Source organism: Trachemys scripta, chromosome 4 (assembly GCF_013100865.1).
Source record: "Trachemys scripta elegans isolate TJP31775 chromosome 4, CAS_Tse_1.0, whole genome shotgun sequence".
Taxonomy (NCBI): Eukaryota; Metazoa; Chordata; order Testudines; family Emydidae; genus Trachemys; species Trachemys scripta.
In genome coordinates this window covers 21833017-21849266 of record NC_048301.1, presented here as the reverse complement: position 1 = coordinate 21849266, position 16250 = coordinate 21833017, and the positions used below count along the sequence as shown (strand labels likewise).

Genomic DNA, 16250 nt, shown 5'->3' with positions numbered 1-16250 from the left:
TACCATGTACTTCATCCCTGGAGTACAAGCATTGCAATGGGATGTGTATGCTGTGCTGTAGATCCAACATTCGAGGGGTCTGATTCAACATTCATGGTCACACGCTGCTAGTGTTAAGAAATGGCAAGGGAGGATGCACCAAGCACCAGCATCCTGGCTAGAGAAGTGTATTTCCTAGTTTTCCTGCTCTGTCCTGTCCCACATGAGTCTTGTTTTCAGAAACACTTCCCTTCGCAGCCAGTCCGTGGAAGTGCTAGCTTAGCCAAGGCACCAACACTCTTACTGACCTGTCCTGCAGACCTGCTCTGAGCGGTGTCACAAGGTGCTCTACTCACTGCTAGATGGCGCCCCCTCCTGCTTGTTCTGGGGATTAGCTTTGCAAGGTCGATGCCCCTTCCCACAGTTGCCATCTCTCCGCCTCACTCTCTCAGCATGCTGCTCCTCTCACGCTTCACGAGCTGCTGCTGCCTCTTCGTGACTCAGTCCTCCAGCCAGGTCACTATACGCATGTCCCCCTTCCGAGATATCAGAAGCTTCAGCAAGCTTAGGCAGTCTTCCCACTCGCTGCCCCCTAGTGCCACATCCTCTGTGGCTGGCAGCGGAAAACGGGCCCACCTTCTACTCTAGGTTCCTGCTCAGGGACCCTCTACACAGCATCCAAGGGCTGTTCCTTTCTAGACCTTACTGCCTTGCCCTGAGCCCTTTCCTTACTATCTGGTTCTCTTTTTCCCCCCCAGGTAACCAGCCTCACAACTCCGTGCTCTCAGGGAGCAACTGCAGGCTACTTGTCTCTGTAGCCCCAGACACACCTTTCTTCCACCAAGGAGTTACTGCATCCTATTCCCCAGCCACCCCTTCTGTTTCCAATTTCCTGTCTTTATACATCCATCCCAGCTGGGCTCCCTCCTGGAGTCAGGGTTTGCTTAGCCACCTGATGCCTCTCACCTGTGGCCTGTCAGTTAATTAGTCCCATTCCTCATCTGCATTAACCAAGGTGGGTTAAACACCCCATCACAAGCAGGTTCAGATGACTTAGTTAAAATGCCAACTGGCACCTTGAAGCCTTTGTATAGTTGTGCTCCCATTGCTGCTATCACCAGGGGAGTTGAACTAGTTCTCAATAGAGGGAAGCTTTTCTAGGGAAAAACCTTTTGGATGGTGTAATGTATATTTGACTACCAGTAATGTGACAGTACAGTAATAATACTGGGGAAGTAGTGTGGCCGTTAGGCATAACCTGAAATGCATTTGAGTAGTTCCAGCTCATCAGATCTGTAGTATAAGTTGTAGAACCACTATAGCGAGAACCAGGCCAAATTGCAGCTACATCATGCTGTGTTTTAATATGGAAATTATTTGTCTTGAGGTGGTGGTTCATTGAGATCATCAGGAAAAATGTGTCCTTACTGGGGATTGAACCTCCTGTGCTAAAAATATGAGCTACTACCGCTTGACCTAATGGATTAACTCCTGGTATTGGCTGTTGTAGAGTCTTGGCCTCTGGGGACCTTCCACTAGATGGAGATGTAACACACCAAAGAGTGAGTTAAACATGGAATTGTAACTTGGCTTTTAATATTTACTTCATCCTTATGCATAGTTTTCAATTCAAATCTCCTGAACATATGACACTAATCCTTTGGGTTGCCAGCTTGCAAAGCATAGGTGTCATCTGAGCTCTGGATAGGCAAGCTACCACTTTACTGTAACTAGCTTTCCAATCTCTCTACAAAATGTTCTCAGGGCTCAGATTTACCACCCAAGATTAGGTTGTAATCAAATGCAGAGGTGGATATTGTGCTAGTAACGTCTCCTCTCAGGCCTGTCTGCATTGGGAAAATCAACTTGGTGCTGTTCCTCTGATTCAGTTCAGACAATACTCCTAATGCTTCCCACCTCAGCAAACTGAGATTAGTGTCATATTTTTATGCTCATCTCCAGTCCTGCATGGTTCCATTTATCTCCAGCTAATCGAGGCATTTATGCCATGCTCTTCCTCATATCTTTCTTCCCCCTTTTTAAACCTTTATCAAAGATTCCTTCCCTAATCGACTCACTCTACATGCACAATAGATGCATTATCTAAACCTCCCCTTACTTAAAACGGAGCCTCCCAAACGGGCATGATTTGAGAAAGCTGCTCACTGATTCTTGGCCCTTGCAATTGGGAGTACTAATGGCATTCCTCTGTGGGAATGCCTCAAATGTGATCAAAAGGGCCCTGCCTAAACCAGTTCTGAAAATTCTTTACCTGTGAATGCAGAAGGAGCAAAACTGTCTTCAGCAGCAATCTGTGGTCGAGATTTGGTTCCCTCTAATATCAAACTTGGCTCCATCAAGTCCATATAATGCTTTATTGAACGGTGCTGGAAATTTTGTCCAATCAACTCCGGCAGTTACAGATGGTAACACAAGTTCAGTGGGCCTCTGGGTGCTGAGAACCATTGTCCGCAACATGTCATTTCCCCTAGTTTGGGCTGGGGAGTGAGGGGGTGGGCTGCAAAAGGAACACATGCTCCTGTGAATAGACCACTTCCCACTCTGATCTACTAGGTTCTCCTACTCTGGCTTCTGTGAAGCTGGAACCAGCCAATTTCCATCTGGAGACTTTCTGTCCTCACAAAGCCCTGTGGTGCGTTGCTCTCACTTTAAGCTCTGTCTTCCAGCAGTCACGGCTATAGGCAGCTCCTCGGCATGATTCTGACTTGTCTTCCCCTTTCAGCCAAAGCAGTGAATAGTGATACTTCCTTTTTGCCTAAGTGACATTCTTCAAGGAGGTAGCTAGGAGACAAATTGTACATTTCTCCTGCTTTTGTACCGGTTATAAAGGGTCAGCATGGTTCCACACTCTAGTGACAGGCTTTATTATCAGCAACAATAATAATGAACTGTAATTTAACCTTATGGCAAGTCCACTCCTACATGCTCCCCGCAAGCAGTAGCCTGTCCCACCCTCCTCTACCCCCCCGTCGTGCACACACACACACACACGCACCATGACACTCCCACTCTCCCCCCACCCCACCCCACCCTATCACACACACACACACACACACACACACACACACACACACACACACACCATGCTCTGGAATAATGGAATTGTTCCAGGAACTATTTATGTAGCCTGACTTTTGTATGATGCCTTTATTAGCTAGTGTTCCTGGTATGACGGGACCTGAAATACTGGTCTTTGGAAAGCTCCTGTCTAAACTTTTGTGAAAATCCAGCTGAGGATGGAGAATGGGGTAAATTTGACAGCATGGGAGGGATTTTGAACCACGTGCCTAAGTTTGAATCTCACAACTTTGGTTACGCTTTCACTGTGAGAATGCCCTGATGTGCCTTTTGATGTTGATTGGCAGTGAGTAGCTGCCTGAGCTTGCAGTAGAAAGAGGGTACTGGCTTTGAGTGTCTTTCTTTGAGTGATTGTCCCTTGGCACTTCAGGTTGCACATGTGCTGTGTGTGCCCAAGACTAGTGATTTATTATTATTATATATATAAAATTTTTTTTTGAGGAGGCTGAAAAAGCAGCTCCTCCCTCTTTTCTCTCAAAGCCCTTGATCTCCTTGGGTCCCTGGTCTCACAAGTTGGGTATATTGGGCATTAGTCTCTTGGATCTTTCAGGCCCCAGTACTGCCGCTGCAGGATCTCAATCTTTTGGTACCAGGACTCCCACGATTCCATCCGGGTTCAGTTCCCTCAAGGGATCCCTTGGCATAATCCAGGTGCATAGATAGGGTCTATCATAGATAGGGCCCTACCAAATTCATTGAGTTGCTGTTTGTGATAGCAGCTTACTTCCCCAATGAGGGGTGACGGTTTACCCTTGCCTAGACTGTCTCTGGAAGGGACAGTCTTCCCAAGAAAGATGAGAAGCAACTGATGTGCTGCTACATCTATTTGAGAGGTTGGGTATCAGAGTAAACCTGGAGAAATCCACCCCGAAACTCTCACACTCGATCAAATATATTGGGGCAAGACTGGGTACCATTTCGGCCAGAGCATGCTTACCAGCTGTGTTTCATCTCCATTGCTGGGATTATACAGTGGATCCATTCAACCCCCTGGATGTCTGTGTATTCCTTCTTGGCACTGTTGCTTATGTGGTCACAATTAGTTATGTGACCCAGTTTGCAAGGGAGCTTCTCAGGTTGTCTACACTAGGGGCAAACGTGGTCTCAACTTGCTAGTCATGGTTCCCCAAAGGGTCTTAGCCTCCAAGTTCCCCTACATAGTGGGTGGACAGAGGAAAGAAATATGTCAGGGTACCATTCAACTCCCCACTTCCAACGAAGACTGTAACCACAGACTCATTCCTAGTAGCTTAGGGAGCACACATCCTGTAGTCCTTTGACACAACTGATTGCTCTCTTGCCCGAGCAGTTCTGCAATCTCTCTTGTGTCAAAGGACTACAGTATCCACCTCCTTTTAAAGAGATGTAGCTTGTGAAGCATGTGAAGTGCTCTAGACATAACAATGATCACTCAAAGAAGGATGGGTTACCCACCTTGTGGTAATTTGAGTTCTTAAAGGTGTGTTTTTTCCTTGTGAAGTTCACTCTCCCTTTCTCCCCATCCCCCCCAAACATTCCTTGCTGCCTGGTCCCCCCCAAACCTTCCTTGCTGCCTGGTTTCCACCCGCTGCTGCTACTGAGAACTGGCAGTAGAGAATGAATTAAGCCCTGGTCTACACTATAGAATTACTTCAATATAACTGTCACCTGGGGTGTGAATAATCCACACCCTTGAGCAACAGTTATACCAACCTAAGTGCCAGGTATACAGTGCTAGGTTGGTGGGACAGTTTCACCTGCCAACATAGGTACCACTTCTCGCAGAGGTGGATTAACTAAGGCAACGGGAGAAGCTCTCTCCCATCGACTTAGTGTCTCCATTAAAGCGCTACAGCAGCACAGCGTTTTAAGTGCACCTAAGTGCCAATGCAGCGTTTTAAGTGTAGACCTGCCCTGAGAGGGCAGCAGTCCAGGAGTCCCCTTTATTTTCTTGGTGTGGAGCATGGGGCAGGGGTGGGGTGGCCATGCATGGACCAAATGACCAAAAATCTCCAGTCTTGGGTGCATCGAACACGTATGCAATCTGAAGTGCATTATGCATTGGGACAACACTTCTCAAAGAACTCAAGTTACTTCAAGGTGAGTAACCCATCCTTCACTGACCAGAACTGCCTTTTCACTAACAAATTCAGACACTTACTTACCTTTTTAGAAACTGATTTTTGGCACAATAAGATAATTCCTTATTGACTGGTTGATCCACTCTTGGTGCTTAACTTTGGGAGTATGAGAAGAGGTGATGGGACATTCCTAGGCTGACGCTAGAGTCTTTGTACGAGGACTGCAACACTTAGAATAAATTGCTTTCTGTTCTGCTGCCCATAATTGGGGAATTCTTTTTTTTTTTTCAAACCAGTGAGATCCTGGTGAAGGAAAACGGTCTAAGAGCTATATCCTGGATCAGACTAATGGCTGACTTAATCCAGAATCCTCACATAAATAGTATCTGAAACCATACATAATTTTAAGGAGAAATGTGCCACACAAAAAAACAAACCCCAACCCCATAGTCCACAACCTGGCAATAACATGCCCATGAGGGAAGTTTCTTCCGAAGATAATTAGTTATTGGCTCGTGTTCTGAAGCATGAGGATTAAGATCAGATATAAGTTTTTTTACCCTGTCTAATGTCACTGTGTGAATGTTGCCATTATGCACATCATTTCCAGGTAGGAATTGAAGTTAATTGAGTCTTCACTGTTTAACTTTGGTGTCCAGGAGCACAGATCCACACTGCACAGCCCTACCCGAGTTACCGTGCTCTCACGGGTGCTGCGTTCATCCATGTGTGTTGCTAGGACTTCTGGGGGCATATCCCATGGTGTTTTGTGCTGCAGTAAGTTGATCTGCTCTGGTTCTTTCCCATTGAATTGTGGGAGAACGTGTCTGTTCTTTTGGGCACATGGGGAATTCTGGGAAGGCATTGGAGGGTTGTCAACACGTGAGTGACTTTTAGCCTGCGCTGTGAGCTGCAAAATGGGCAGGTTACCAGACCGAGTGAAAGCAGAACCCAAGCTTCAACTCGCATCCCCTTTTGGACCAGGTTGGAAGTCCACCCAACATGAGTGAGAAGGTTTTGTGTGTGGATGGGAGTGGGAATAGGAGCAGCACATTGGTAAGAGACTGGGATAACTCTGGAGCGAAAACATGCCTTAAGGGGCTCTCTATCTTACTACGAGGGGATGAAAACCATTGTTTTTAGAGTCGGGAATTTGACTTAACACCAAGAGTTTAGTCAGATTATTATTTACGATAGGAATAACAGCATAATGTTTATAACACATCTGTAGCACCTATCAACCCAAAGAGTCCTAAACTACTGTCCACCCCAACACGCACCTCATTCGCTAGTTAGGCAGATACCACCTCGGGTGGAATGTGGCAGCCAGACGATAGTCATGACCTTTTTAAAAACTTGCCACTTTTGCCTAGGTAATAGCTATGTTTGCCTCAGCATCTTCAGTATTCCCTTGTACTTCCCTATACTTACTATAGCTATATCTCCAAATACTAAGGTTATTTAACTGCAAATACTTCTTGCCACTTACCCTAGGCCTAGTCTACACTAGAAAATTTTTGGTGGTATGGGATATACTGACAAATCCTCCTAGTGTAGACTTAGTTACACTGGCAACAAAATGTTCTTACCATTATAGCTTATGCTGGTTTGGTGAGTGACATAAGCTATATTTCCCTATCTTGCAGCTGTGTTGTGAAGATAAATACATTAAAGATTGTGATGCATTTTTGAGACCTACTGATGAAAAGCACTATATAAGAGCGGTGATATTATACTGGCAAAAACACTTTTTTGCAGCCATAACTGTCTACACATCAGGGTTTTTACTTCTATAACAGTGTTGTTAACGTCATACTCCTCACTGCCACTGCTGTACCAGCAAAAGTTTCTAGTAGGGGTACACTCACAAATATACACATACATACACACACACACACACACACACAAAATACTAGGTTAGAGGAAAAAATAGTAAAATAGTGGCTAAGTCATGCAATTAACAAGTATTTGTATTGGTTAGCTTTTTAGTGAGTATCCGTTAGAAACCTAAAAGGCAGTTTGGGCAGTGTGGCCACCTTCAGTTACATGGTACCTGAAGTTAAGTAAATACTAGGAAAAACAAAGAACCCTCAAAACATTATTGATGTTTTAAAACCACAAAAAATGTCCCTTCAGATGTCTACGCTACAATCCGAAGTCTGACTGCAGCACGTATAGACATACCTGGGCTAGCTTGGGTACCGACAGCAGTGAAGCTGCAGCGGCACAGACTTTGCTGTGGGCTAGCCACTTAGAGTGACCAGATGTCCCAATTTTTTATAGGGACAGTCCCGATTTTTTTGGATCTTTTTCTTATATAGGCTCCTATTCCCCCCCCCCCCATCCCCTGTCCTGATTTATCACATTTGTTGTCTGGTCACCCTATAGCCACTGGAGTAGGTACCTAGAATCTTTGGCAGGTTTGTGCACCCCACACTGAAGTCCACGTTGCTGCGGCTTTGCTGCTGTTGGTATTTACGCTAGTTAGATTAAAGCAGATTTAGGAATGTCTATACATGGTGCAATCACACCTCTATTTGTGAAGTAGACATGCCCTCTGTAGCTCAGGGCTTGTCTAAGCAGTTTTTTGTACTGCTATAGCTAGATTAGTTTTAAGCCCTGTCTATACTAGAAAAGTTTATACCATAGCTATACCGGCAATAACTCTGAGTGGAGATGCGGTTTTTGCCGACATAAAAATTCTTTTGCTGGTATAGTATTCATCAGTTTTCCGAGACACAAGCTATAACAGCAGAAGACCTACTATGCTGGTGTAAGCTGGGTCTACGCTAGAAACTTAGGCAGGTGTTGCCATGTCAGTGGGGGAAAAACCCCCACCCCTAACCAACATACCGGTAGCTATGTTGGAATGAATATTAAATGTGGACTAAGCCTTAGAAACCAATATGGCTAAAACTGTACAACCCCATAGAGAGGATGCAGTTATGCCAGTATAAAGGTGTTTAAAGCAGTCCAAAACCTGCATGTAGACCAGCCCTTATCACTCTTGTGACATCAGTCGTGATTTTACGCATTTCACTTATCAGCCTTCTAGGGCAGAGGGAACCTTTTAATTTAAACAAAGGGTGGGATTGGGTCATTTTGGGGGATAAAATCTTTTACTCCTGCTGGAATTCTGTGCCACTGCGCAGGGCAGAATTTACGCAGAATTAATGTTCCCTGCAGAATTTTATTTTTTCACACACAACTTGTGATTTTCACCAAAATGCTTCCTTTTTCCATTTTTGCGTGTTTCAGATGTATTTGTTACATACAGTGGAACCCTGATTATCCAGTTGAATTGGAATTGGGGCTTGATTAGATAACCAAAAATCTGGATAAACCAGAAAATGGGTGGAGGGTCTCCCACTCTCAGCCCCAGCCACCCAGGACTGACAGTGGGTGGGAGCCTCAGCTGACCTACATTTCCTGAATCATTTTTGTTGCCTGTGTTGTTACAGATGTACTTGCTGACAGGTGTTTTGAATAAATTACCAAAATAATAAGAAACTGCTGTGATTACATAGTGTTATTTTGAAAAATAAAATGCAGAATCTAAAAATATTGTGCACAGAATTTTTAATTTTTGGCGCAGAATTCCCCCAGGAGTAATCTTTTTTCAGAACATCTTTAGACAAATCCTTTTTATTGATATTCCTCCCTTTTTTTTTTTTTTTTTTTTTTTTTTTTGCAGGTCTTCTCTAAACTTGAATATACTTTTGTCTGTTTCCCTTTTAAAAATGTTTTGTGGCCACAAGGTGGCATAATTGCTTTACTAATGGTCTGTGCTGCAGTTTGGCCAATGCTGCTATTCATTTTTATAGCAAAAGGTTTTTTGTTTTGTTTTTTCCTGTTTCCATCACGTTTTGGAGTTGAACATTTATTTCACATTTTGTGTATGAATAATAAATCAAATGTGGATCATACAAAATTGATTTATTCCTCATCTCTTTTTGGTGGAGGAGATAAAAATCTACAGCTACGATCAAAATCTTACACGTTCTAGCATTGATCAAACAGTATGAAGCACACTACAGCAGGGCTGCTAAGGCTGCTGCTGTGTCCTTATTTCACCCTGTTCTCTCAGGGTATTACATCACGTAGTATGCAAAGTGTTCAGAGTCTCCTGCAGTACCTCAGTAGACGGGGTGAATTGAGGTTACAGTCGCAGCTCTACCTCTGCATTCTCTTTGCTTTCCCCAGGTTTTCTGTCTCCTGCAAACCCTGTCTGGGGTCCATGGTTCTGCTAGGCATGAAGTGACATTTGTGAAGCTGTCAGGAAGCAAATATTTATTCTGTGGAAGATTCCACAGAAATATATGTTCTATAGAGTGTTGTTTATATTTGATGGAATGTGCCTGGGAAAAAAGCTGCTTCCAAGCATTTCCTATCTTTCAGATAATAGACCCCTAAATAAACCATTCCTTTATGTATTTAAAATCACTCAAATCCTTGGTCTTAGAGTTGGGACTGTAATGAGGAGCAGTGTGGCTATTTGTTCCTATCCCATTCCTTCTAGCAGCTAACAAAGTCTCCGTTAGTGCCAGCGCATTACTGAATAACACCCACAGGACTTGGGGGTGGGGGGGTGTTATTACCAAACACCTAGCCAGCCAAAAGTCAGGACATGCAATATAGGTGGAGGTAGGGTTTCCAGTGAGATTAACGGAGAAATGCACTGGTGGGAAACCCAGCAAGTATCCCCTCTCTCTCTCTCCAGATGCTGGGGGAGTGTCTCTTCCCTTTCTCTCCTTCTCCACTGATGCTAGGTTGGGTGCAACCTGTCCATCTCCTTTGGTGGTTGCCCTAACAGCTCCCACTTGCACTGGAGAGAGGTGATTAGCAAGTGTCTAAATGTTTCCCACTTCTGTCTGCCTGCAGCATACAGGCAGAGCAGGGTGCCATTAGCAGGAGCATTCTGCTCTTCCAGCCTTTTATGCCTGACCATCCTCCTGGGAGGTGGAGGGTAGAGAGGCTTATTGGGCATGGATAGCTGTAGACAGGGGATCTTTGGGTAAGCACATGCTTCCCACCCTGTGAGCTGGCCAGAGCAGAACATTTTGAGGGGGGTGAGTTTGCTCTTATGCACCAGCCAAGCACAAAACCCGTGAAAGCAGGAGCCTTCCTGAAGATGTACAGGAATCTTCCTGTTGCACGATCTGGTTTCTAATAGCAACAAGGGCCCTCGTAGGAATCAGACACTTCATTTGTCACATAACTGTCATTTCTTAAGCATCATTGTCTTTGGCATGGTCTACACTGGAAAGTCTTGCTGCCATGGTTATGTCAATTAGGCCAGTGGCTTTCAACCTTTCCTGACTACTGTACCCTTTTCAGGGGTCTGATTTGGCTTGCATAGCCCCAAATTTCACCTCACTTGAACTACTTGCTTACAAAATCAGACCTAAAAACCCAAGTGTCACAGTGCACTATTACTGAAAAATTGCTTATTCTCATTTGTACTACATCATTATAAATCATTTGGCATATAAATATTATATTTACATTTCAGTGTATAGTATATAGAGCAGTATAAACAAGTCAATGTCTATATGAAGTTTTAGTTCGTACTGACTGCACTCGTGCTTTTTACGTAGCCTCTTGTAAAACTAGACAAATATCTAGATGAGTTGAGTACCCCCTGGAAGACCTCTGCATACCCCAGGGATTCACATACCCCTGGTTCAGAACCACTGAGTTATGCCATGTCTACATTACAGAATTCTCGACCTAACTTACGTCTGCATAAAGCCACCGCAGTTATTAAATTGCTTGTGTGTGTGCACAATTGGGTTCTTGTGTCGGTGGTGCGTGTCTTCACCAGGAGTCCTTGTATCGATTGTGTTGTCAGTGTGGGGCATTGTGGGACAGCTCCTGAAAGCCAGTAACGGTCAAAGTAAGCAACACGTCAACCCAATTACATTGACCGTGCCTCTACGCCGCTCAGGGAGGTGGCATTACTAAATCAGCGTAGAGAGGCACTTTGTCAGGAGGAGCCAAATTTAAGCGAAGACCCTTCCACAGCTAGGTCGACACAAGGCAGCTTACATCGATCTAACCCTGTAGTGTACACCAGGACTTAGGAGTGTGACCCTGTCCCCCCAACAGACACAGCTGTGCTGGCAGAAGCCCTAGTGCAGACACAGGGTAGGTCTACACTTAACATACTACATCGGCGCCGCTGCAATGCTTTGATGAAGATGCTCTACGCCGAGGGAGAGAGAGGTCTCTTGTCAGCATAGTTAATCCGCCTTCCTGAAAGACAGTAGCTATATCAACAGGAGAAGCCCTCCCGCTGACATAGCGCTGTCTACACTGGGGGTTAGGTCAGTAGAACTATGTCGCTCGGGTGTGAAAGTCTGTAGTGTAGACCAGACCACAGTTATACTGACAAAAAGGCATTTTGCTAGTCTAGCATAGGCTATGTCTACACTGGAAATGCTACAGTGGCACAGCTGCAGGGGTTCTTTCATCGCTGTATTAGACCCCTCTCTGAGAGGTGGTAGCTAGGTCGATGGAAGAACTTTTCTGTTGACCTAGTGCTGCCTATGCTGGAGCTTAGGTTGGATTAACTATAGGCTTGGCTACACTTGCAAGTTAGAGCGCATTAAAGTAGTCCTGGGCGCCCTAACTCCTGAGGTGTCCACACTGGCAAGGCACGTAGAGCGCCAGGACTCTGCAGCTGGAGTGCTCCTGGTAATCCACCTCCACGAGAAGCATAAAGCTTGCTGCGCCCTAGCTGAAACGCCTGGACGGCGTGTTGCATTACTGTGCTGTGATTGGCCTCCGGAAACGTCCCATAATCCCCTGAAGTCAAGTGGCCACTATAGTCATAGTTTTGAAATCATCTGTGGGCATGCGGATATCCCCTTTCAAAGCTCTGTTTCTGACAGCTGGCATGCTTATCTGCCCCGGGACAAAGCAAACCATTAGTGTGGAATGCTGCTGTTATGAGTGTGTGAGAGAGGGGGGAAGGGAGAGGGGTCTGCTGCTGTCTGAGCTTACAAGACAACATGCTGACACGTTCTCAGCCCCCCAAAACGCACTGTCTCTCCTCCCCACATACACACAACACATTCCCTGTCACACTCCACCCCACCCCCATTTGAAAAGCACGTTGCAGCCACTTGCACACTGGGATAGCTACCACAATGCACTGCTCTTTGTGGCATTGCAGGAGCTGCTAATGTGGCCACGCCAGTGTGCTTGCAGCTGACAGTGTAAACACACGGCAGCGTTTTCCCTGCTGCGATCTCCGAAGGCTGGTTTAACTCCTAGTGCTCTACATCTGCAAGTGTAGCCAAGCCCTAAGTCTCTTAGGGGTGTGAGTTTTTTCACAGCCCTGAGTGATTGTAGCTAGGTTGACCTAACGTTGTAGTGCAGACCAGTCCTTGCAGCGTAGACATACCCTAATCAGATGTCTGACTGCCGCATGTCTAGACATACCTGAACTAGCTTTAGGGCTTGTCTTCGCTGGGAACTTACATTGGCAGAGCGACATCCTTCAAGGGCGTGAGAAGTCGTCCGTCCCCCGTCCCCCCCCCGAGAGCTGTAGCTATGCCAACCTAACCCAAAGTGTAGACCGTGCTAGGTTGCTGGAAGAATTCTTCTGTCGACCTAGCTATCACCTCTCGGGGAGGTGGAGTGCCTACGCTGACAGGAGAACCTTTCAGTCAGTGTAGGTAGTGTCAATGCTACAGAGGCACCACTGCAGCAATTTAAGTGTAGACATACCCTCAATCTAGCTAATTTGGGTATTAAAGCTAGTTCAGGTATGTCTACACATGCTGTAGTCACACCTATGATTGTGGTGTGGGCACGCTCTTAAACACAATAGACTAGATTCCTCCTTGTTGTAACTGCACTCAGGTCACTGAGGTTACACTAGAAAGGAATGTGGTGCAGTGGTTCTATAAAGAAACAACTAGAATGTGTCTGCACTGTTTTTACAGCACAGCTTGTACTCTGCAAACTTCTGTTAGTCAGGTCTGGTTGCTTACGTACTAACAGCAGCCAGTAGATTCTTCACCTACATACACACACCCCTCACCTAAAGTCTTCCTGGTTTGGGAAGTCATGCAGCAGGAGAGGTAATCTCTCAGGTAGCTAGGGAGAGTTCCATGGTGGGCTTTCCATCTCAAGATGGAGACTGTGGGACCTGGATTCTGTATTGAATGAGGAGATCACTGGTGAGATGTGTTCAGGGGGATCTGCATTGCTAAGCAGAGGAGCTGCTATGCTTTGTACCAGTTGAGGCTTTTTCAGGGTGAGTGGCTTAAATCCCAGGGAGTAGTTGCAGTAATTGAGCTTGAAGGTCGCAAATGCCTAGATCACTGTGGGCAGGTCCAAGTCTTCCAGAATGGTGTGCAACTTTGTGACAAGGCCAAGATGGAAGGGTGTGTGTTTTGTGTGGCATATGTGGGTCTCAGCTGTGGCAATTCAAATATCTGGTAATATTGAGGAATTGAGTCTAAAAGGATCCAATGAGTGACTCAAGTCCATAAGCAATAGCATGGCCCTACTTAATGCAAAGGGTAATACCTACAAGATAGGAGCAAAGAATCTAGAATTGCCAAACACCTCTGAACCCTCAAAGTGTGAGCTCCAAAGAAAGAGTGAGGTAATACTTATATGAGAAATGGCAGGGAGCATGAACTAAGTGGCCTCATTTGCTACTTGCAACTTCCTGGTTTATTGACACAATAGATTATAACACCACCACCCCTCCCATCCTCCCTGTGTCCATTCAGTATATGAAAGTTGCTCTTTTACTGTTTGCTTTCCTCTCCTCTTCCTTCCTTCCCTTTGTCTTTCCTCCCCAGCACGCGCGCACATGCACACACACATGCACTCTGTGCCTCCTGTCCAGAGGCCTGGTGTGATGCCCCTAGTAGTTTGCTTCACCACATACTGAGTTCCTCTATAAAGTGACTAAGTTCTATTAATGTTGCTATCGCTATAGTGATCCCTCTTCCTGTCCTTTTTAGCTAGGTTGGAATTTATAGAAAAGACATTAGTGAATGGTTTTTAAAAAAAAATGTGATTTTTAATTGCTGTAGCTGTTAAAATGTTAAGTAATTTATTGGAAGGGAAAACTCTTTAAATCTCCAAGGGGAAAAAATTATGGATAAAAATGGTGAAATAGTATCTGGAACTATAGATCTTTTCTCACTTGAATAGCCAGTTAATGCAACAATCCTTTCCCCAAGTGATTGGCGTTCCCAAGAGCTTAGTACTGTCTCTAAAACTTAACTCTTTTTGTTGGACCTTAAGGCAAAGCACTTAATGAATCGCATATAAAATATCTACATTAAGAAAAGTTAAGGGTGCATAGTCAAACACTCAAGCTGGGAAACATCCTAATTAAGGTTTCCTGTGCAACCCTAATTCTGCCCACTTGTGTACAGTACTTGGATTGCGATACACGCTTACATGGGATGTGATCAGAAAATTTCCACGGGACTCCTATGCCATTTGGTGGACAGGATCGATGGTACTTGGGGAATGATGCAACTGTACAGTATTTCTTTCAGTTTGTGGCCTCATGCTTTATTTACTTCACCCCATCCAAGTTCCACTGAATATGGAATTGTTTGTTTCCTCATGGGCTTTTCCATGACACTCATCACTATAGTAACTAGCTGCTTCATAAAGATGAATGAAATTATTTTTACAGTGCCCCTGAGTTTTTAGAAAGGTATTGTCCCAATTTTACAGATGGGGAGCTGAGACATGGATATCTAGGCCAAAATTAAGGGTCTACTAATATTGGGTACCCACTGAAGATGCTTAGGCTTGAGATTTTATGTATATCAGCCCTCTCCACTCCTGTTGATTTCACTTGGCGTGAAGAGCTCAGCATATCTGAAAACCAGCTCTTAGGTGTCCCAAGATGAGCATCCAGAAAACAAGGAACCAACAGTTAGTTGATAATTTTGAAGATTTTTGAGTTAAGTAATTTGTCCAGCATGTAAAAAGCCTGTGACACAGCCAAAGAGAACAGAATTCAGGCAGGCGCCTATCCTTTCTCTTTCTGCAGTCCCCTTGCCATTTTAATAACCACCTTTCAACTTCAGCTGCAAATCACAATAGTCCTATAAACAACTACCTGATTTGCTGTCCATCCTATTCATGAAATGAAGCGGGAGGCCTTTGTGGTTATTAAAACAAACAAATGGTGATTTGTCCCTAAAGGCTGTGTATTGTCATGCATGAGCATAAAGGGGCAGGATTAGGTTATATGAGCAAGATTAAATTAAATATCTTTGCCTGGTTGAAACCTTCAACTGTTTCTGAGCCTTAAGAATGCAGGCTTATGGACTGATTCTTGCAACTCAACCTAATGGGAAGGTATTAGAACAGGATACCATGTGGTTCTTTTTTGTTGCTTGCATGTTTTTTAAATATAACTAACTCTTTCCCCAAGTTCTCCACAGGGGATGTGATGTCTGTTACTGGGCAATAGGTGAATAATATAGGTAATAAGTAACCAGTAGGCTCCTCCCTGTTTAGACTCCAAGCAGCTGGATTTTAGATCCTCTCTTGTAGGGTGAAAAGTGGGGGAAGGCCCATGTGTGAAATGTCTTCAGAACCTATTTTTATTTTTCAGTGGACGAATACATTGCCATTGCTAAAGAGAAACATGGATACAACATGGAACAGGTAACAAAATGATTATTTGCGTTTCTGTATTTAAACTGACCTTTTTTCCCCAATAGGTACTAGAACCTGATTTAAAGCAAACTGCTACACTGCAAACTTGCTTCCCTCCACTCATCCAGTATAATAATACATTTATTTTCTGAGGACATGCAGTTCATCCTAATTCATTAATGATAGTCACTAAAACGCCCAAATACTTTTTTCAGTATTTTGATGCAAACCTCCCCTTGATTTTCTGTGGTATTTGCCCTTGTGTTGCAGTCTGATCTATGTCTATGTTGGTAAAATTCTGGTCTTATTGCAGCCCATGACAAGGCTTTCCTTTACTCGAGTGAGGCCCAGATTTCACTCTGGCTTTTTCTGTTTCCTGCTTAAGACCCATCTCGACAAACACTTTGACAGTTGGGTAGCTTCATACACCTGAGAAGTTCTTCTGAATTAAGTGGAACA

The 16250-nt window shown here is 44.6% G+C and overlaps 1 protein-coding gene across 1 annotated transcript in view; it reads left to right on the top strand.

Annotated features, from left to right (window-relative positions):
- RCOR1 (REST corepressor 1) overlaps positions 1-16250 on the top strand; it is a 123783-nt gene that overhangs the window by 72040 nt on the left and 35493 nt on the right. The window contains exon 4 of the mRNA XM_034768881.1: positions 15748-15800. Coding sequence (XP_034624772.1) covers positions 15748-15800 — 53 coding nt within the window. The remainder of the gene's footprint in view (positions 1-15747; positions 15801-16250) is intronic.